Raw genomic sequence first — 22,077 nt, 5'->3', positions numbered from 1 at the left:
CACCATGCTTCACCGTAGGGATGGTATTGGCCAGGTGTCAGGTTTCTTCCAGATGTGACGTTTGGCATTCAGGCCAAAGAGTTCAATCTTGGTTTCATCAGACCAGATTATCTTGTTTCTCGTGGTCTGAGAGTCCTTTAGGTGCCATTTGGCAAACTCCAAGCAGGCTGTCATGTGCCTTTTACCAAGGAATGGCTTCCATCTGGCCACTCTACCATAAAGGCCTTATTGGTGTATTGCTACAGAGATGGTTGTCCTTCTGGAAGGTTCTCCCATCTCAACAGAGGAACACTGGAGCTCTTTAAGAGTGACCATCGGGTTCTTTATCACCTCCCTGACCAAGGCCCTTCTCCCCTGATTGCGCAGTTTGGTCTGGTGGCCACTTCTAGGAAGAGTCTCGGTGGTTCCAAACTTCTTCCATTTAAGAATGATGGCGGCCACTATGTTCTTGGGGACCTTCAATGCTGCAGAAATGTTTTGGTACCATTACCCAGATCTGTGCCTCAACACAATCCTGTCCCGGAGCTCTATGGACAATTCCTTCGACCTCATGGCTTGGTTTTTGCTCTGACATGCACTGTCAACTATGGGACCTTATATAGATAGGTATGTGCTTTTTCAAATAATTTCTAACCAATTGAATTTACCACAGGTGGACTCCAATCAAGTTGTAGAAACAGCTCTTGGATGATTAATGGAAACAAGGGTCTGTATACTTATGTAAATAATGTTTTTATTTATTTTTAATTTGCAAACATTTCTAACAACCTGTTTTCGCTTCATCATTATGTGGTATTGTGTGTAGATTGATGATTTATTTATTTTTTAAATACATTTGAGAATAAGGCTGTAATGTAACAAAATATGGGAAAAGTGAAAGGGTCTGAATACTTTCCGAATGCAGGGTCAGTCAGTTCCAGTACCATATTTACAATGTGCAGGGATACTGGAGTGATGGAGGTATAGGGGTAAGGTGAATAGGCATCAGGATATATAATAAACATTCTGTCCTTTCCTTGTGATTATGGTCTTGTGATGTGGGGCAGGTGCCTGCATTCCCCTTCACTGAGGTCATGGAGAAGAAACTGTCAGTTGACACAAGCTATTTATAACTCAATTCCGTGCATGGTTCAATGGGGAAATTCCATTATGTTTACCCCCAACACTGAAGCAGAATTCTAGTGCAATGATTCACTGGCCGTAAAGACCACTTCTCCACACTCTGGGGGAAAATGATTCTGCACATTAAATGTAGTTCTTGTGGAAAACCATGACAACACTGTGTGTACGGTCTCTAGTGCCCTGTTAAAATATTAAACAATGCACTTCCTTTCTTGAAGAAATCACTGGCTGGAATGATGAAAGGTCGGAACAGTTTGCATTTATAAGATGCTTAGGCCTACATCAAGTAAAGGGTGAACAAGGATACATTTTTTACAAGTGGGTAGTGCTGAGCAATTCACCGGTATGTCAGTTCTTTTTTTGTTTTTTAGACAACAAATTGAATTCCATTTCGTTCCGTTTTTTTCTGTGAGCTCAATGCGCACATGCGCTGCAGTTTATCCTGAGATAAATCAGATCATGCCCGTACTGTGCGATGTAGTAAGGAGATGTAGTTTCCAACAGTCCAATGTTCTACATAGTTTAGCTTTGTTAATGTTCTACATAGTGTTCCACTGCGCGGTTACTTGCCCATCTGTGTTTCTTTTACGCCCGGTACATAAGAGACAGAAGATTGCTTGATCAAGATGGGATTCATCGAGAGCAGTTGCTTCGCGGTGTATTGGTATTAAACAGCCATAAAAGTACGATAAGTTGGCGATTCCACGATTCCAATATTTTTGGTATCTCAGATTGTTCTGGCAATTCTCACATAGGAACTTCATTGGGTGGAAGGACATTTAAAATGCTGAAATTGCTGAAATTAGAAAATGTAGCCCCCTTTTAGAACTACAGTTGAAGTCGGAAGTTTACATACACCTTAGCCAAATACATTTAAAATCAGTTTTTCACAATTCCTGACATTTAACCCTAGTAAAAATTCCCTGTCTTAGGTCAGTTAGGATCACCACTTTATTTTAAGAATGTGAAATGTCAGAATAATAGTAGAGAGAATTATTTATTTCAGCTTTTATTTCCTTCATCACATTCCCAGTGGGTCAGAAGTTTACATACACTCAATTAGTATTTGGTAGCATTGCCTTTAAATTGTTTAACTTGGGTCAAACGTTTCGGGTAGCCTTCCACAAGCTTCCCACAATAAGTTGGGTGAATTTTGGCCCATTCCTCCTGACAGAGCTGGTGTAATTGAGTCAGATTTGTAGTTCTCCTTGCTCGCACACGCTTTTTCAGTTCTGTCCACAAATATTCTATAGGATTGAGGTCAGGAATTTGTGATGGCCCCTCCAATACCTTGACTTTGTTGTCCTTAAGCCATTTTGCCACAACTTTGGAAGTATGCTTGGGGTCATTATCCATTTGGAAGACCCATTTGTGACCAAGCTTTAACTTCCTGACTGATGTCTTGAGATGTTGCTTCAATATATCCACATAATTTTCCTTCCTCTTGATGCCATCTATTTTGTGAAGTGCACCAGTCCCTCCTGCAGCAAAGCACATCCACAACATGATGCTGCCACCCCCGTGCTTGACGGTTGGGATGGTGTTCTTCGGCTTGCAAGCATCCCCCTTTTTCCTCCAAACATAACGATGGTCATTATGGCCAAACAGTTCTATTTTTGTTTCATCAGACCAGAGGACATTTCTCCAAAAAGTACGATCTTTGTCCCCATGTGCAGTTGCAAACCGTAGCCTGGCTTTTTTGGCGGTTTTGGAGTAGTGTCTTCTTCCTTGCTGAGTGGCCTTTCAGGTTATGTCGATATAGGACTCGTTTTACTGTGGATATAGATACTTTTGTACCTGTTTCCTCCAGCATCTTCACAAGGTCCTTTGCTGTTGTTCTGGGATTGATTTGCACTTTTTGCACCAAAGTACATTCATCTCTAGGAGACAGAACACGTCTCCTTCCTGAGCGAGATGACGGCTGCGTGGTCCCATGGTGTTTATACTTGCGTACTATTGTTTGTACAGACGAACGTGGTACCTTCAGGCGTTTGGAAATTGCACCCAAGGATGAACCAGACTTGTGGAGGTCTACAATTTTTTTTCTGAGGTCTTGGCTGATTTCTTTTGATTTTCCCATGATGTCAAGCAAGGAAGCACTGAGTTTGAAGGTAGGCCTTGAAATACATCCACAGGTATACCTCCAATTGACTCACATGATGTCAATTAGCCTATCAGAAGCTTCTAAAGCCATGACATCATTTTCTGAGATCGAACCCCAGGCTGTAGTGGCGCCTCAGCACTGCGATGCAGTGCCTTATACCACTGCACCAGTGGGAGGTCACGTTATACATTTTACCGACGCAAAAAGATCCCATCATGTTGAACAAACAAAAGATCTGTCGGCATTTGTAAAATTGTACAGAAGCTTCCTGTTTCCGTCATAGCTGTTATTTTTTGGTCGGTATGACTTAACTGGCATAAAACTGTGGATGAAAACGTGGTTAGTATCGAGGATGATGTCTTATGAGTTACCTAAAGTTACTTAAAAGTACTGATTGCCGGAAACAGTGAACACAATTGCACACATTTCTCTTCTGAGGGAAACAACGTATTAAATTCTGTGAACAAAACACTTAACAGTGAATTTTGTATTCACTGATGACATTTGTATTTAAAGTTTTGCAAAAGTTGTTCTAAGATATGCAAGTTCTGTAAATGTATTTAAGCATTTGATCATCGCGGTCCTGCTATAGATATGTTTTAACACAGATCGAAAAATTGCTTGTACTACACCTTTTGTATTCAGCACATGTGAAAAAGAAAATTTGATTTGATTTATTCGCCTACGAGACATTTTGATGCCAAACATTCTACGACAATGATGTTGAATGCAGAAATAGTCCAGCTAACAGGATAACATTTCTTCCCAAAGGCGAGCATTCTATCTCTGGAGGACACTTTTATGGCTGCTCTGTCAGTAAAGACTCAACATGGGTTGAAGAGTGCATGGGGCAGAAATGAGCCTAAAGTAATTACATGGGAATTTGGGATTTGTGGATTCTTCTGAAATGAGTTCAGTCTAGAGGCAGCTGTCTAGACAGAGCTGTGTTGTGCTGCTGGACCAGAGCTTACTGAGCATTGGGTGAAACCTCTAAAAGCAACAGGACCGTTTTCAATAAAGAGCGCCTGTGTGCATGTATGTCTGGAGGTATGTGTGGACAAGGAAATGACTGTATGAGTACAGTACTGGACAAGTGTCCTTTGTGTGTGAAACAGAAATATATCAAGTTATCTTCCATAGTCGGTGGAGGTAGTTCACTGGCATTAGCTATGCATGACGAGCAACCTGGTCTGAGACCTGAATACTTGTGGTGTTACTGTAGCTTCCAGAGATAATATCAAGACTTAAGGTCAGTAGGCTAACACGGTCTTGGGGTGGTTAGGCCAATAACACAGGCCCCTTACTTAATGATTACTTTCGACTCTCATTTGCCACCAATGCTAATACCAGACTGGGTGGGGTCACCCAAGCTAAGTTATCTCTGGAACCATGCCCTCTTCTTTGGGTGGTGCACTTTTTCCTCATCTTTTACCCCAGAACTGACGTCCCCTATGTCTCACCCCTGCAGCTTTTTTTTCTGTGAACCTACTAATGGTACAGCTCAAATAACCACTAGGTTTATAAAGTGACTGAACTCTCACTGCACTACATTCTTCCAAACACTGAAACCTTGTGAGTTGTCTGCATGATCTAAACTTTCTATTTTTAACATCCACAGGCTACTGTTCGAGTTTTCCAAGCTATTCGATTGGCCTAGGTTACAAAAGGTATCCAACAGAAAGACTGGACCAGTGCAGTCCCAACCAGTGTGCATGACAACAGTTGCTTGGCAAGCTAAAGGCCGAACAACTCTGAGCAGTTTTTCTGGTGGGAATGGAATGATGTCATCCTCTCTAGCTCCTCAGTGCCTCAATGTTTCTCACACTTCAACAAACACAAGCCCCTACCATCAGCAGCTTTTCTGTTTCTCTCTCATCGACTCGTCAAACTATCCTACTTTACTCAGCAAAACCAATGGTCTTTTATGGCGTTCGATAAACTGGGTAACGAAGTGAACACAACAAAGTGTTTACTGTAAACGAGTGATTGCCAGCGTGGCTGATCTTCTATTAGCCACAATGATGGTGTTGTAGGAGAAAACGATTTTATTTTATTCACAGACTCAGCTGGAAAATGCTCATACTGGCAAAAGAGCACGGCTCGAATGGTGTGAACAGCTACTTTTAGCTTTTTGCCTGCAGACAAGGGAACTCCTGCAGCAAACATACAGCTGTAGGATCTTAATTTGAGACAAACTTGCTACAGCAGGAAAAAAATACTGCAGCAACAGGAAATGTGAATTATTATGTGGATTAGCATTAATGAAAAATTTTGTGGGGGTTGATACATTTTTAGTAAGGGAAAATCAAGTTTGAAACTTCAAATAGGAAATTATAAACTTCAGAAGCCTTTTTAAATCTCAAGTACAGTACCTGTTTTAAATGTCCTGCATTGCAGGAAAGTTCTCCTGCAACAGGGGGGATCAAATTCAGATCTTACATCTGTAGAGTGAAACTGAAGGTGTTTCTCACCCTTTTCCTTGATGACAGCTTTGCACACTCTTGGCATTCTCTCAAGTGTGCTTTGTTAAAAGTACATTTTTTGATTTTTTTCTTCTTAATGCGTTTGAGCCAATCATTTGTGTTGTGACAAGGTAGGGGTGGTATACAGAAGATAGTCCTATTTGGTAAAAGACCAAGTCCATATTATGGCAAGAACAGCTCAAATAAGCAAAGAGAAACAACAGTCCATTATTACTTTAAGACATGATGGTCAGTCAATACGGACAATGTCAAGAACTTTGAAAGTGCTATCGCAAAAACCATCAAGAGCTATGATGAAACTTGCTCTCATGAGGACCGCCACAGGAAAGGAAGACCCAGAGTTACCTCTACTGTAGAGGATAAGTTCATTAGAGTTACCAGCCTCAGAAATCAGTAATTAACTGCACCTCAGATTGCTCCTCGCAGAGTTCAAGTAACAGACATCTCAACATCAACTGTTCAGAAGAGACTGTGTGAATCAGGCCTTCATGGTTGAATTGCTGGAAAGAAAACACTACTAATGGACACCAATAAGAAGAGGAAACTTGCTTGGGCCAAGAAACACGATCAATGGACATTAGACCGGTGGAAATCTGTCCTTAAGTCTGATGAGTCCAAATTTGAGATTTTTGGTTCTTTTGTCTTTGTGAGACGCAGAGTAGGTGAACGGATTATCTCTGCATGTGTGGTTCCCACCATGAAGCTTGGAGGAGGTGGTGTGATGGTGTGGGGGTGCTTTGCTGGTGACACTGTCTGTGATTTATTTAGAATTCAAGGCACACTTAACCAACATGGCTACCACAGCATTCTGCAGCGATTAGCCATCCCATCTGGTTTACGCTTAGTGGGTCTATTGTTTGTTTTTCAAGAGGACAATGACCCAAAACACACCTCCAGGCTGTGTAAGGGCTATTTGACCAAGAAGGAGAGTGATGGAGTGCTGCATCAGATGACCTGGCCTCCACAATCACCTGACCTCAACCCAATTGACATGGTTTGGGATGAGTTGGACCAAAGAGTGAAGGAAAAGCAGCCAGCAAGTGCTCAGCATATGTGGGAACTCTTTCAAGACAGCATTCCTCATGAAGCTGGTTGAGAGAATGCCAAGAGTGTGCAAAGCTGTCATCAAGGCAAATGGTTGCTACTTCGAAGAATCTAAAAACACTTTTTTGGTTACTACATGATTCCATACGTGATATTTCATAGTTTTGATGTCTTCACTATTATTCTACAGTGTAGGAAATAGTAAAAAAATAAAGAAAAACCCTTGAATTTGTGTGTCCAAACTTTGACTGGTACTGTATATAATTTCTTATATGCAAAGACGATTAAATCAAGAATAGTCTGATGGGTGACAATATTAGCTTATCACTTGTGAATGATATATTATCACTTGTGAATGATGCCCAGTTTAAGGCAAGAAAGAGTACATGCCTTTTTTCTGCGATACAAAAATAAATCATAGTCGCACACCTCATGTAGCCTAGCCCATAGGTTTGTATTACAACTAAAGTGGCCAAATAACTTCGCAAAATTAAGCACATTAATCCGCACCGAGTGAGTTTCAAGTTTGGGGAAGATAATTTTCATAAAAATAAACATTAAAATGCACCTTTATAATAAAAGCATTACATGCATAATCGCATTTGAGGTCACTTTTGAGAATGGTGTTTTCCTGCTAATGGAACATTTGCGCTTATACCCACAACTGTCCCAGACTATGCTTGGAATATTTATTTCTTGCACAGAATAGAGTAGGTCAACTTTTGTACAATGGGGGATAGTAGATTGACATAGGCTAGTGCTTTTGCTGTTTGTTAGGCCCACTCATCTTGTTGGCTGACGAAAAGTAAATGTGGACAGTTCTTCCAATATCTTCATGCGCCTTGGAATTGGATAAGGAAGCTTGCATTTGCATCCTCGATGTGTCTGTCTTCACTTGCAGCCTGTGAGAAAGACCCGATCACATGATGGATAGTCATGTGAGTGAGAGGTGCTTCGTAGCACGCAGCTTGAGAAGGGAATTCTAATTATTATATTCAGCCCAAGGGCACAACGGCCGCTGGCCGCAAAAGGCATGAATTTATTTAGGGGGCGTTACGGCCACACAAAGGGGATGCTGCTGGGAAATTCGATGCATTATCAAGTGCTTGTCAAATTGTGAATGAGAGACTGATGAATTGTGTACAGCCTGTGCAAAAGAAAACAAAGCAGAGATCATGCCGTTCATGCAACTTTTTTCAAATCATCATTAGAGTCGCATCATGCAGCCTTAGAATGTATTACACATATAAACATATAGCCCAATGTTTGTATCACAACCAAAGTTACATAAATATCTCTAAATTCAGCATATAGGAGGACCTATTTCTTTGTTAACCCCTCAACACAGAGTAGCCGCACGCAGCACTCCCTCAAATAATTTGGAGAAAATATAATTTATATTTTACTCATCTATGTTCATTTTACTCAGCTATGTTCAATTGTATTCTGCATACTATAAAATAATATGAAATAATGCCAAATCTTGTCTGCTAAATGAACTAGTGTAGCCCATAGCCATATGGCATAGCCTGATCAGGGCCTAACATAAGGACAACTCAGAGTATGCTATTCTGTTCTTCTGAAATAGACAACATTTTCTCCATATCATGTACCTTTAGACCTGTCTAAAATAAATAATGGATGTATTGTGATGGTGTAGGCTATATTACATGGACTTTTTAAAATGCAGTTATTCCAGGTTTGCATCACTGGCCTGTAGGCTATGCGTGGAGATGCTAAATGTGTTTATGTTAATTAATGGTCAATTACCGTCAATTAACAGTTATTTGCTTGACAATCACAGGCCGACAACATTTCATGACCGCCACAGCCCTATCTACTGCCAATGTTTGTCTATGTCGATTGCATGGCTGTGTGCTCGATGTTTATACACCTGTCAGCAACGAGTGTGGCTGAAATAGCCGAATCCACTAATTTGAAGGGGTGTCCACATACTTTTGCCATGTGTAGATAGTCCTCTAAGAAAATGAATGGTCCATACCTCATGTCTCTATCATAATCTGTTCAAAAGTTATTGGAGTTTTACCCTTGTATGATGGCCAACATTTGTGTGACTAAATCAATGGAGGCCAGAGATAAAAAGTGGTAAAAAATAAGAAAAAATTGCACAGCATCGCATCAGCTAGGCTGGATGCTGTGCGAGAATTTATGCAGCAGGTTAGGTGCTCCGTTTCGCATAGTTTGATTTGGACTCATACTCCGACCCTCCTGTGCTCCAATGTGCGTGTTCGGAGCACGGTAATATGCATATTGAAAAACTCCCTGTGTGTGTGAGGGAGAGACCGATTTTGGCTCGCAGCCCAGGGCTTTGAACTCACAAAAGTTCAAAGAGACAGACTTCTGTCTAGACTCCAAATATCGCGCCTTTACACTGTTTCCATGCAAAAGAGGAAACTTTGGCGTCACCACTTTTTTGGCAGACGCCCATAGCCTCACACGATGTCTATAGACAACTTAAATTAACACATTTCAATAAGCCATAGCCTTCTATAGATATAATCATGATGACGTTAAATGATTAAAAAAACTCCTGCAAAAATGTTTGTTTATAAGTCCTGGCTTCAGGCAAAGCTGTACAGCTGCACACATATTGTCAGAGGTGTCAAGTAATATACTGAATATAATATAAGTAATTTAGCAGATGCTTTTATCCAAAGTGACTTAGTCATGCATGCTACATATGGGTGTTCCCGGGAATCAAACCCACTATTGTGGGGTTGCAAGCGCCATGCTCTATCAACTGAGCTACAGATCCTATTCAGAGCAAACTCTATTCTTTCTAGTGACTCACAAGGACTCCCAAGCATTGTGCTTGGAATGTAATGTTAATTAATAGCATGTGTGTGGGTGAGTATGTGTAAGGTACAGTAGAGTAGTGGGCCTGCTCTATTCCGTGCTGTTGGTGGTCCTGTTGAGGTTTACATATGAGGGCTGGAGGATGGTGTTGAGGGGACGATGGGGTGGGCTATGTTATGGGGTGGTCCTCTCTCTGATCCTAGGTGGTAGAACTACTGTATGATGAAGCCTGTGTGGCCCCATGCCTTGGAGTTACTGCAGGGGGATGGGGGTGCCCTCCCAAAGTCAATTAGGATGGTGGTGGTGTTGGTTGGCGTCAGATTAGAGGCTTGCCAACCTGACTCACTTGGGCAGGTCTGAAAAGTCCCTTTCACTACAGGCTGGTTGAACTGGTCTTTCGAAGCCACAGAAGAGTTTCTATGGTTCGGGGGCGACAGTTAATTCAGGTACCATCACAGTATCCAAGACCAGCTTACCTCTGCTACACACAGTCATTTGGTAAGCTGGTCCTGTATACCATATTATGTTCTTTGTAAGCATGCACTGTGAACTTCTACGAGTTTCAGGTTGAATTTAAATATTGCCAAGTGACAGCCAACATCAACTGACTGCAGCTCTATCAGAATCAGCAGAACCCTGTTCGACCTAGGTAATGCAAGCACTGTCTTCCTTTAGGAACAGCAGAACACAATTAGCTAAACTGCTCTGGCCTACATTTCCTTCTTTCAAAGAACAGGAAATAAATATCTGGTCGCTGTTTACTGCTTCCAGGAGGGGTCTTTACTTTCGCCAGTGATACCCTAACGGTGTTCTTTAACTTGTTGACTGTGAACAGGTTGCTCTTTTCATTGTGGCAGTATTTGCCCTGCTCTGAATATTACACAATGAATCTCTCATCATGGTTTCTAAGGGGACCAAGGATGCTGGAGTAATTGATTTTTACAAGGAAGAGCTAGTCATTTATTACCAGAATATGTAAAAATATGTTATCACACTTTTGTCCGAGGAGGATGTAACATACTTTTTTCCTCAGGTCATTGAGTGTTCAGCTCTGTTAGCTTGTGTCATTATGTCAGTTAAACACCAGGAAATGACCCACCAAAAACATTAGGTGGGAAAAGGGAGTTTTTACCCTTCAGAACTTTCGGCCAGAAGAGTCTCCGGAAGAGTTAATAAGAAACAAAACGGCATTGTTTTTTTGTTGTTTGAGATTGATTTAGCTTCACTGGCATGCAGGGTTGGCAGAGATTGAACTTGTGGCACTGACTTTTACATTAGTTGTATTGTACACGGAAAGCTAAATCAAGAAAGTAATTGAAAGTATCTGACATATTGATTGCAGCAACAAAGCTTTGAAGCTCTATCATTATTGTCTCCCACTTTTTCCAATGAGCTATTTTTGCTCTGGAGCGTCATGCTTTAATCAGTCAGGCCAGGAAACAAGAGACCTCCCTCCTTCCTGGACACTAAGAGAGATACAGTGGACTCCTGTTGTAGCATCAAAGCCGTCAGAAGGGACCACATCCTGTTGGGCACAGGGGTCAAACAGAACTACCCAATCACTCTAACCAATGGAGGAACAGGAGAGCTTGACTCCCAGCTCTGGCCCTGTGCACACTTTTGTATTTTGATTGTTAAGTTGTGTGTATTTGCATTCAAATCCTTTACTTATTCTAAGCACTTCTTTACAAGCTCTCCTATGACATTCTGAAGACTCCACTGATTGCAGACATTAGGTCTTACATTTCAGTCTGCAGTAATTCCTCGACTGTGTGTTTGGAATATGAACATACTGTAGGACTGTTAACATTGGATGCGGATTGGCTTGGTTGAGGATTTGAGTAACACCAATGGTCTCAGCTTATAGGGCATTTGGAATGAGGCAGACCTTTTTTTTAATGGAAGTAGCGGTCCATTTATGCGGGCTTCTTTATTGCACGTGATGCTTCGGTTTATTACACAATATATTCTGACGAAAGGTTTCCTGTCTCTGGCAGTAAAAGATAAAGTGTGGTGTGTGTGTGTGTGGGAGGGAGGGAGGGAGGGAGAGGGAGTGAAAAAGACACCGAAACCAGAGATCCCAGGAAACCGAGTAGAGGATGTGCCCAGGCATGTTCCCATCGTCCCTGTAAATGATTATCAGGAAGTGGAATTATAGCTCAGAGAGAATGTCTCCTCCAACCAACTGTGAACTTCACCCCACTGTTCATGACCACTCAGGACTATACTCTCTACTTTAAACCCGCTGCTCTACTTTGGTGCACTTAAACTACCTTCTCTTATGTAAAGGGTTATCTTTTTGCTCAGTTTGGCAGTTTCCACCACCTTACTTTGGGGCAGCTGCTCTAGGCTCGGATGTGTGCGTGTATGTTTGTCTTAACTGTTTGTACTACCGACTCTGGCGTCGTGTGTCTCTGTGCACAATGAGGAAGCCCTTGTGATGTTATTTATGGGGAAAAGCCTAAGAAGAGAAAGTGTGTGAGCAGAAGCCATTAACCCTCATGTTTAGCCTTGTTGCATACAGCTGCAGTGCCTCTTTAATGTCTCTCCTACCACTAAAAACATGGTTATATCATGCAAAGACATAATGGAGAACTGATTGACATCACGCTTTGTTGACACAACAGTAACCCTCCTCCGCAAAACCCACCATCTCACTGTGCTCTTTCGTTCTATTATTTGTTTACTGTTATGGTCCCTTCTCTGACATATGATTGCTTTGTTATGACATGCTCTACCGTACGGTGATTTTTCAAGCGGCTGGCAAAGTGTCATAACTGCTTCTCATGTGTCAAAGATGTGTTGGGTCTTTACCGTCAGATAGTAGGATGCATGTCTGGGGCAAGATGGAGGGGGGAAATGTTCTGTCCCAATGCTTGCTTTAAAGAGAGTGGTCATGCTTTTAATGAAATGATTGCAGGTTGATTTAGGGCCCTATTCAATCCATATAGCAGAGGTCCAGCACTAAAGCCCAATTGAAATTTAAAGGCAATGTTCCCGCGTTCAGGGTAAACGCTGCATACGTCGATTCAAGCAGAAATTACCTTTACATTCCTATCGCGCAATCTGTCATGCTTCAGCCATACAGATTGAAAAGAGCCCTTAATCTGTTTGTTTGGTTTTTTTGCAGGTTTTTCCCCCAAGATTCAATAAGGTTCGATTTCAAGTCTTTGACTAGGTAAGTGTCGTCCAATTTGTCTATATATTTGCTGTACTTTTGCCATATTTGTGTTCTTTCATTAAACAATCCATGAGGCACTTTTGTTATACTTAATGCATATAGTGGTGTGGAGGCCAAGATGTCATCGACGATGCCAAGCTCTAACAACATAGCCCAAGCCAGGAGGACAGTACAACAGCTGATGATAGAGGCCAGTATTGAGAGGATAAAGGTATGGTATGCTGAAAGTTAGACTGAGTAGAAAGCAGTGTTGAGTAACAATTAAGTACGTTTTCTGGTCCTTACCTAAATGTCTCCCTAAATGGACACCAACTTGCAGCTAAGGATGATCTGTTGTCAGTGAGTGTCTGCGCGTGCTTGTGGGATGGGTGTGCATGTGTGTATGAGTGAGACTCCTGTGTCAGCAGAAACCCTCCCATTCACACTCTCATGTCTCTCTGTCCTGTAGGTATCCAAGGCCTCGGCGGACCTCATGCACTACTGTGGCGAACACGCCAAGTACGACCCTCTGCTCATGGGCATCCCTGCCTCAGAGAACCCCTTCAAGGACAAAAAGCCCTGCGCTATATTGTAGTGAAGGCCTTTTTATTTATCTGTTTGCTTCTTAATGTTGCCTGTATTTTATTATCCGGGGAGAATTGTGATCTAAAACCACTACTCATCCATCAACCTTGCCTTAAAGCCTGTAACGTTACCCTTTAATGAAAATGCTGTATTTTATCACTCAATTTGAACTTGCCATAGTTACATACATAACATACAGTAAACGGTTAGAATATACACTACCATTCAAAAGTTTGGGGTCACTTAGAAATGGTCCATTAAAATAACATCAAATTGATCTGAAATACAGTGGAGACATTGTTAATGTTGTAAATGACCATTGTAGCTGGAAACGGCAGATTTTTTATGGAATATCTACATAGGCGTACAGAGGCCCATTATCAGCAACCATCAGTCCTGTGTTCCAATGGCACGTTGTGTTAGCTAATCCAAGTGTATCATTTTAAAAGGCTAATTGATCATTAGAAAACCCTTTTGCAATTATGTTAGCACAGCTGAAAACTCTTGTTTTGATTAAAGAAGCAATAATACTGGCCTTAGACTAGTTGAGTATCTGGAGCATCAGCATTTGTGGGTTTGATTATAGGCTCAAAATGGCCAGAAACAAAGAACGTTCATCTGAAACTCGTCAGTCTATTCTTGTTCTGAGAAATGAAGGCTATTCCATGTGAGAAATTGCCAAGAAACTGAAGATCTTGTACAACGCTGTGTACTACTCCCTTCACAGAACAGAGCAAACTGGCTCTAACCAGAATAGAAAGAGGAGTGGGAGGCCCCGGTGCACAGCATGGTGTTTATACTTGCGTACTATTGTTTGTACAGATGAACGTGGTACCTTCAGGCGATTTGGAAATTGCTCCCAAGGATGAACCTGACTTGTGGAGGTCTACAATTTTTTTTCTGAGGTCTTGGCTGATTTCTTAAAATTTTCCCATGATGTCAAGCAAAGAGGCACTGACTTTGAAGGTAGGCCTTGAAATACATCCATAGGTACACCTCCAATTGACTCAAATGATGTCAATTAGCCTGTCAGAAGCTTCTAAAGCCATGACATCATTTTATGGAATTTCCCAAGCTGTTTAAAGGCACAGTCAACTTAGTGTATGTAAACTTCTGACCCACTGGAATTGTGATACAGTGAATTATAAGTGAAATAATCTGTTTGTAAACAATTGTTGGAAAAAATGTCTTGTGTCATGCACAAAGTAGATGTCCTAACCGACTTGCCAAAACTATAGTTTGTTAACAAGAAATTTGTGGAGTGGTTGAAAAACGAGTTTTAATGACTCCAACCTAAGTGTATGTAAACTTACGACTTCAACTGTAGATATTCCATTAAAAATCAGCCTTTTCCAGCCACAATAGTCATTTATAACATTAACAATGTCTACACTGTATTTCTGATCAATTTGATGTTATTGTAATGGACAAAATAATTGCTTTTTCTTCTAAAACGAGGCAATTTCTAAGTGACCCCAAACTTTTGAATGGTAGTGTACGTTGGGACATTGACTGTTAGTGTCTGTCTGATTTAGCTCAGTGGATTTAGCCGTGGTTTCCATCCATCCCTTTAACAAGTCTGTAATTTGTCTTCAATCGTATCTGCTGTCATGTGTGTTACAATGACCGTATATAATGTATTTCAGGCTTTGTAGTCATGGTTGGGACATTTGACTTTATTATCTTCTCCCCATTGACTCATGCTGTTTATTAATAACTTCCTGGTTTAGCAGGGAGTCACCTGGGTTGTCAGTGACCAATGGAGGAAGTAGACATCATCAGAGCCTTCTATTAATGTAAAGAGCAGAAGTGTTTGGTTAGTGCAGAGCATATGTCAACTCAATGCCAATTGTCGGATAGGAAACTGCAATGTAATGCTGAGGCAGGTCATTCACCTAGACAACCTTAGTATACAGCACTCCTCCCAGCCATTTAAACCAGGTGTTACATAACCTAACACTGTGAGCCAAGTCGCCTTACGTATTATTTATGATAGAGATCATATAATTAATGTATAGTTTGGTATTTTAAAGAGGAGTTTCAGGTACAAGTATTCCGTTGGGAGAGACCATAGAAGATGCATCAGCTGGGCATGTGGGTTGTAATTAATAATGTAACAAATGATTTTCACTCCAACCACGTGCACTATATCATGTATTCAAGGCTGACCCCGAAGTCCAGAGATAAGTGTCCTGTTGAACAGTAAAGAATAGAATGTGCTGTATGTCCTGTCGTTCAGCTGTTGGGAACATGTCCCCCGTGACAAATCTAGATGAAACGAACCAGCTGTATCTGTGGTTAGCACCTATGGGCTGGAAAGTGCAATTATTTTTGGGAACGATGAATCTTTCTGTGCTGAATTGCAGTCATTTCTAACTGAATCGTGCCATCGTTATGTCTACACCTTGTTACTAGTAAAAGGGAAACGAAAACATGTCTGATTGTACTTACTTGGTGCTACTGTTTGTATTTTTGGTGTTAGCCTCCCTCCTCTAAAAGGTACTTCATTAGACATAAAGGTCTTGAAATCAGAGACAAGGAAACCCAGCAATCCATTAAGAATTCTTCAGCGATGACAAGTGTATCTCGACTAAGTTTCTCTCTAACAATGGGTTTTATTGCCATAAACTTAGTACGCTACCGTTAATTTGTGTGCCATCACCAGATAATTCTGATTCAACCAGCATCCCAGAAATGGCCTTAATGTACCTTTGGGAGACTCTTATGTGACCCTTGTGAATCTGGTGGATTAAAGACATCTGTATGTGGCTTTGTTCTCTCTCTGCCGTAGTACAGTCGTTCCTACTGTTATTAAACATGGTTTTATTATTGCACCTTGTTTTGTCTGCTCTGCTTCTTTTAAGTCGTCCTCTTTGTTACTTTCTCGCGTAACATGCTAGCTTCCCTCACGGAAGTATTTTTGTTAGTCTGATGATGTGTACTACCTCATGTGCAAGAGTACATTGTGCCCATCACGTGAAGATAATCTAACAATGAATCTCAGAAAGCATGATATTAAAATGTAGCATCCAATGTCACTCGGATCAGAAGGGAATAACGAACAAATTCAAAGGGGATGCAGACCAAGCTCGTCCATAGGACTCCCACCCACTCAGCAGTTTGGTTCAGCTCCAGCCATGTGGCCTAAAGAGAGCTACTGCACGTTATCTATGGTCTAGCCTTGCTTCCTCTCATTACGTGGGTTCTAGTGGACGTGTATTTATACCTCACCATGGAGAGAATAGAATAGGCCTTGGCCTATGGCCGTCTGGGCCCAGTGAACAGGAGAGAGCTAAACATAGAAGGTAACGAAACCCTTGTTTCCGCTCTCCGAGAGAGGAGGAGCTATTTTGGGGATTTGTCAGCATAGCCTGAAGCTTGTTGCCCTTGATTTTATGTCCTTATCTTTGGGCAGCTGGTGGGTAAACATGTTTTTTTTCACTATGAGGACAATGGTGGATCATAACCGAAAGAGACATCTTAGCTAATGTTCCCTCTTGCAGCTGGGAAAGCTAGGCACAGTTTTACCATCTCACAGTGGAAGCCTTATGGCACAGTGTCCTGCACAAGCCTGGCTGCACAGTAGCAGTGTATTGATATCAGCTCTAAGCAGACGTATCAGCCATGAAGCACACAGTGTAATCCTGGTGAGCACAATATCATTGTGTTACAGGGCGACCCTGGTGTGCACATTGCTAAGGCCTGGCAGGCCGACTGACCGTGGGCCTCCCGCTGTGAAAGCTTGGCAGTTACAGTGTCAGTGTGTTGGAATGTGCTGATGTGGGGGATGAGGGGAGGGGCGGGGCGGGGCAGTGTCGATCCAATCTCTGCACTGTTGGCAGTCCCCCCCCGCACAGCCACCTCGGTTAGACCGAGCCACTCACTCACCTATTCAGCAGTGCAGTGGACCGTGCCAACCATGGCATCTAATCTACTGGCTACTACCAACCAGTGCACCCTCATGGTATTATAACACTGTTGTTACACAAGTTATTCAACTTTTGTGTTTGGTTTGTTATTTTCCTATAGAGGTCTACACTGTTATTATTGTATTCGTAGTGTTCTCTGTTGAGTACGTGTAACACGTTGAGTGTCCTGTAGATGTAAAACATTGTCTCAAGATTCCTCCCCCTTCCCCCCAGATACATTGAGTGAAAAATATGAGTCTGATTATTATGAAATCTGTCATCACCTGAGTCTTTATTGTCTTATACAACCTTCTACAATGTGTGTTGATTGTGATGACCTGAATGCACAAGGGTACCCAAGGAGCAGGTTGGGTAGATACTAAAGCCTGGGGATTGTCAAATCCCTTGCTTGAACACCTCCAGTACCAACATAACACTTACATCAACCCTACCCTAATTATATATAATAAAAAATAACCTTTCCCCCTACACCAACACGATACGTGGGAAGGTCTACCCAATCCAGTGTTATTATTATATAATATAAAATATAATAGAATCCACTTAAAACAACTTCTTTTTATTTTGTGCTACAAAAATATAACTATATAAAAAAAAATACAAAATCATTGAGCTATGGAAATATCTAGAGTTTAAAAAAAGTAAATAACAGTATTCCAAAAGGTTCTTAAAGCAATTTACAATGAACACACAACAGCAAAATATCCTTCTCCTCATGTGGGAAGAAACTGGGTTTTGTTTTGCAAAGGTGACAAGCTCTTCTCGTGATCATAATGAAACGGGAGTAAGCCTGCCTTACATGAGCTCTGACATCATCCACACTCGACGCCAGCGTCACATGTGAGCATGTCACTCAATAGCAAGTGGAGGAAGGAGTGGGTGGTTTACACAATCTGCACCCACTGCATTCTCCCTTACAAAGCTTTACAAAGACTTCCAGTCATGTGTTCTCTAACACACCTTCCCTGTGAAAGACTAACCGGCTCAAAAAGCCTTACTTTTGCATGAGTTTACACTATTACCTACCCCAGCAGAGGTTTTGTAATATGTTGCATTTTATGTAATATGTCACAACTGGCCATACACTATTAGTTGAAGCCGTGAACTTTGTTCCTTTTTCCATTCTACCTTTATTCACCTGAGCACTCACTATTGTCTAGTTCAATAGCTAGTTTGCATGCAAGTGAAAAATCAAAGCATGTGTACCGAGCAGAAACCCGGATTGTTAAATGTGCTGCAAATGTGCATGCAGTACATTTCCAAATGAGGCGGCAGGCAGACGTAATGCATTCAAAGAGGTATGCAGAAAGGGCACTCAGCTCAATCATGGGCTGAACTCAGGACGGGTGAAAACCGTTCGGATGAATGAGCACGGCCTTGCTGACCCAAGCAGAACAAAGCGTGGAGTGGAGGGGGGCTATTGTCACCCAGGGATGAAGATGTCACTGAGTCCATAGAGGCCAGTGTGACCTCCATGATCCACATGTGATTCCCTATACAACTGTCAGAGGGGTCAAAGCTCAACTAGCTTTGTTACATTTCCAGAAATGAAGAAAGAAAATGAATGAGGACCATCAAGTTCTGGCTCCAAAAATAGTTTTTATTGACGACAATAATACACCTGTGTCTTTACAGACAATTGCAGAGATAATGATAAAAAAATTGTAAACATAAATACATTTAAATATCATAAGAAATAACTTAACTGTAAAAAAAGAACTATTCACTTGTGTAAAAAACTGTTGGCAATGGAAACACTGACTGAATGCATAGTATATTCACTGTTCATTAGATATTTAGCCCTTCCCTTTTTAAATAATTATATAACAACAATAGTAAAGACAACATCAACATTGTGAATAAAAAAATACAACAAGTCCAGTGTTTCTACAAGTGCTCTGTTTCTGCAAAGAGAGAGGCCTTGGTTGTCTTAACAAAGGTGCCTACAAAAGAGCTCATCTTTTTGTTTCTCTCAATCTTTTAAGTCCCCACAAGATGAAGTGCTCTGCCATACATGATTTTATCCTTCTGTATAGTGTGTCCATCTTCCGTTAAAAAGCACAGACGTCGGTTTCGGTCTCGTGGCTGAACATAAAAAGTGCCTCGTCATCTCGCCCTGACTGCCATAGCTGAGAGTTCAACTCCACCAGTCCCAGTGGAAATCCACCCCCTTTTGTATCCCATCTAGATGGCTGGATCTGATCTTCTTTTTTTCTTCTCAAAATGCTTTATTTGGTGGTTGTTTGTCTTCTTTTTCCTCCATCAGGAATTTTCCCAGGGTAGTGTGTCCATCAGGGATCACTCTACTCCCGTACAGAGAGAGTCCTTCGCAGGTCCTGCTGTTGGGGGGACCCTTCATCGCTCAGGGAGGTTAATGATGGGTACCCACTGGTCCATGCACCGGCTCTCCCTGCAGAAGCGGTTCACTTTGCTCAGGGCTGGGTCTTTCCAGGAGGAGGAGTGTGGGCTCTGCAAAGACAAGAGAAAAAGAGAGAGTCAATAGTTGCTTAAGTATCCTAATGCCTGATTTTATGGCCTGCAATAAAATAGATAGACACCTGGGAGTTTCAAGACGATGAGCAATTCAAGTTATTTCCCTCAATGAAAATTCCACAGAAGTCATTAGTGGCAAGACTGAGTTGTTCGGTTACAGGACACAAGGAGTGAGTAATTAGTGGGTGTTGGAATGTTCTGGCATGTCCAGAGAGAGTGTCTCATGTGCACCAGTAAAAGAAAATAACTTTTGAGCCATTTTTAGCACCCGTTCGTGTTTGAAAGTTATCATTTTTGAGTGAATATGAGGTGAATAAAGTGGAAATAGATACTTACAGTGACCAGGACACAGTGCAGATCCATGGGCTCTCCCCCCTGTGTCCCTCCGCCGAGGATCTCTGCCAGACGCCTAGTGTTGTTAACTCGCAGGATGCTGATGTCATTCTCACAGCAGAATGCCTGGATCAGGGTGAAGTGGATCTGAAGGGCCACGTCCTTTACATCCTCGTCATCTGTTGCCAGGATGCACAGAACCACATTATCTGGATCTCTAATGATGAAAGTAACAGATATGTGGTTAGTAACACAGTAACAGAACATGAAATGCAGACATTCTAAATAAGCATGCATAGACAAAAACTACATCATTGGAACTTTGACCTTTCATTGGTTTTAAAGTGTAGCCTACTTACACATTCAATGATTTTGCTGCTTCATAGACCCCTACTGTTATGCATCCTTGGGGTAATGCCAATGAGAGAACCTCTTCCAATGCTTTTGCCACTGTATCCATCCTAAAACAGAGAAAATAGTGTATTATTAAAACTAACATCAAACTCACATCAACTTTCACATATGCATGGGCAATGCTCAAATTATTGAAAAGGAGGGTATGCCAGGGCTAGTCTATCTGACCTGGCAGACCAACGTTACTGCCAAGCGCAGGAGCTGGCTATCGTGTACTTACTAGGATTAACGTTAGCTAGCTAGCTAGCTAGCGTAGGTAGTTCTGTACCTTGACCTAGCTGCGAGTCCAACTGACTGATTTGCAAGTTCAAACTCTGAAATCGCGTTTGTTTTTCGGTGCATGTCACTCCATAATTGACAAAACTCCTATTGTATGATGAGTACAAAGATAGTCAATTAACGTTACACTGAAGTTTTAAATTCAGGTCAAAAGTGTTTCCCTAAAATTACCTGACACCGGCGTTACAGTGTTAGGCTAACTGCAGATTGGCTGGCCGGAACGCGTCTCGTGAGCTCAACAGAAAAGCTGGCGTTACATATTCGAATACTGCAAATACTTCAACCAAGCCAAGCTACCTAGCTAGTTAACTAACCAAGTCAAATTACTTAGATAACGTTACAGAAGTTAAATATCTGAAAAAAAATACACTGAAGTTTTCAGCATTATTTTTGAAATGTTAATGCATGCATTGCTTGCCAAGTTAAAGTGTAAAGAGAGTAATTTGCAAATTGCACTGGCATTGACAACAGCGTTTTAAAGTAGTTTACCTTTCTGCAGAATAATCCCCACTTAGTTCCTCAAATGTCATTTTGCACATGAAATCAAAATCTAGACAATAGTATTGCTTGCTGATATGTCACTGTTAGTGCTAGTGAAGTTGTCACAACTTCAGTAGCTACTCTGTTTATCGCTGTTGGAAATGAGACAACAACCGGTGTCCACAGATAATATCGCAAGAACAATGCAAGTGCATAGGATAACGTCAAATATTTGCATACTTAACATCATTGGCCACATGCTAATTTACCAAGATCCTTTCTGGGTGGGGAATGGCTGTAAAATGAGTGGCAACAGTAATGAGATAATCTGATTGGAAGACTATTTTAGAAAGGCGTGGTCTCTCTCCAGCTGTTGCAGCTACAGTGTGTGAGGTGCTGTGCCTCGTTAGGAAACCGGTCAAAATGTGTTATTCAAGGCCAATTTAGTTATTCAAGATAAAATAAATATTTCAAAAGTTTGATAAAAATGCTTGACTGTATCGCTATCTGTCAGTGCATTTGTGCATTTTGAAACAAGCACACAACACACACATACACAAACGTATCCAAAGGGTCAAAAGAACGATGAAAAGTAAAGATGTCATGTCTGTCAAGAAGTCAACTTCATAAACCAGAAAAGAAATACGTTTATCAATTGTATTATTGAAAACTGAAATGGTCTACATATACCTGATCACCTGTATTTTGCTAGGGAAATTATGCAACCTCACCTGTCATGAGAAAGAGCCGGGTATGGAGACATAGCAACGTGATGCTACCAGTTTCTGATTGGACAGTCGGCAGAGCGTGCAGAACCGCTGCTCCTGGAGGGGA

General features: G+C 41.5%; 2 protein-coding genes across 3 annotated transcripts in view; one reads left to right on the top strand and one right to left on the bottom strand.

Annotated features, from left to right (window-relative positions):
- The window catches only part of LOC139550865 (guanine nucleotide-binding protein G(I)/G(S)/G(O) subunit gamma-12-like), a 59,230-nt gene extending 43,081 nt beyond the window's left edge, over positions 1-16,149 (top strand). For both annotated transcript variants that reach the window (XM_071362087.1, XM_071362086.1), the window contains 3 exons: positions 12,701-12,748; positions 12,854-12,962; positions 13,200-16,149. In XM_071362087.1, coding sequence (XP_071218188.1) covers positions 12,870-12,962; positions 13,200-13,325 — 219 coding nt within the window. In that variant the 5' untranslated portion in view covers positions 12,701-12,748; positions 12,854-12,869 and the 3' untranslated portion in view covers positions 13,326-16,149. The remainder of the gene's footprint in view (positions 1-12,700; positions 12,749-12,853; positions 12,963-13,199) is intronic.
- Positions 16,150-18,823: 2,674 nt separating this feature from the next.
- LOC139550864 (growth arrest and DNA damage-inducible protein GADD45 alpha-like) lies at positions 18,824-21,435 on the bottom strand. Its single transcript, XM_071362085.1, has 4 exons — positions 21,253-21,435; positions 20,430-20,531; positions 20,074-20,287; positions 18,824-19,713 (listed from the first exon to the last, which is right to left on the bottom strand). The coding sequence occupies exons 1-4, from the start codon at positions 21,300-21,302 to the stop codon at positions 19,600-19,602; spliced, it is 480 nt and encodes a 159-aa protein (XP_071218186.1). The 5' UTR covers positions 21,303-21,435; the 3' UTR covers positions 18,824-19,599.
- Between the last annotated feature and the right edge of the window lie 642 nt (positions 21,436-22,077).

The sequence above is a fragment of the Salvelinus alpinus genome, chromosome 23 (genome assembly GCF_045679555.1).
Source record: "Salvelinus alpinus chromosome 23, SLU_Salpinus.1, whole genome shotgun sequence".
Taxonomy (NCBI): Eukaryota; Metazoa; Chordata; class Actinopteri; order Salmoniformes; family Salmonidae; genus Salvelinus; species Salvelinus alpinus.
This window is presented reverse-complemented; position numbering and strand designations above follow the sequence as displayed.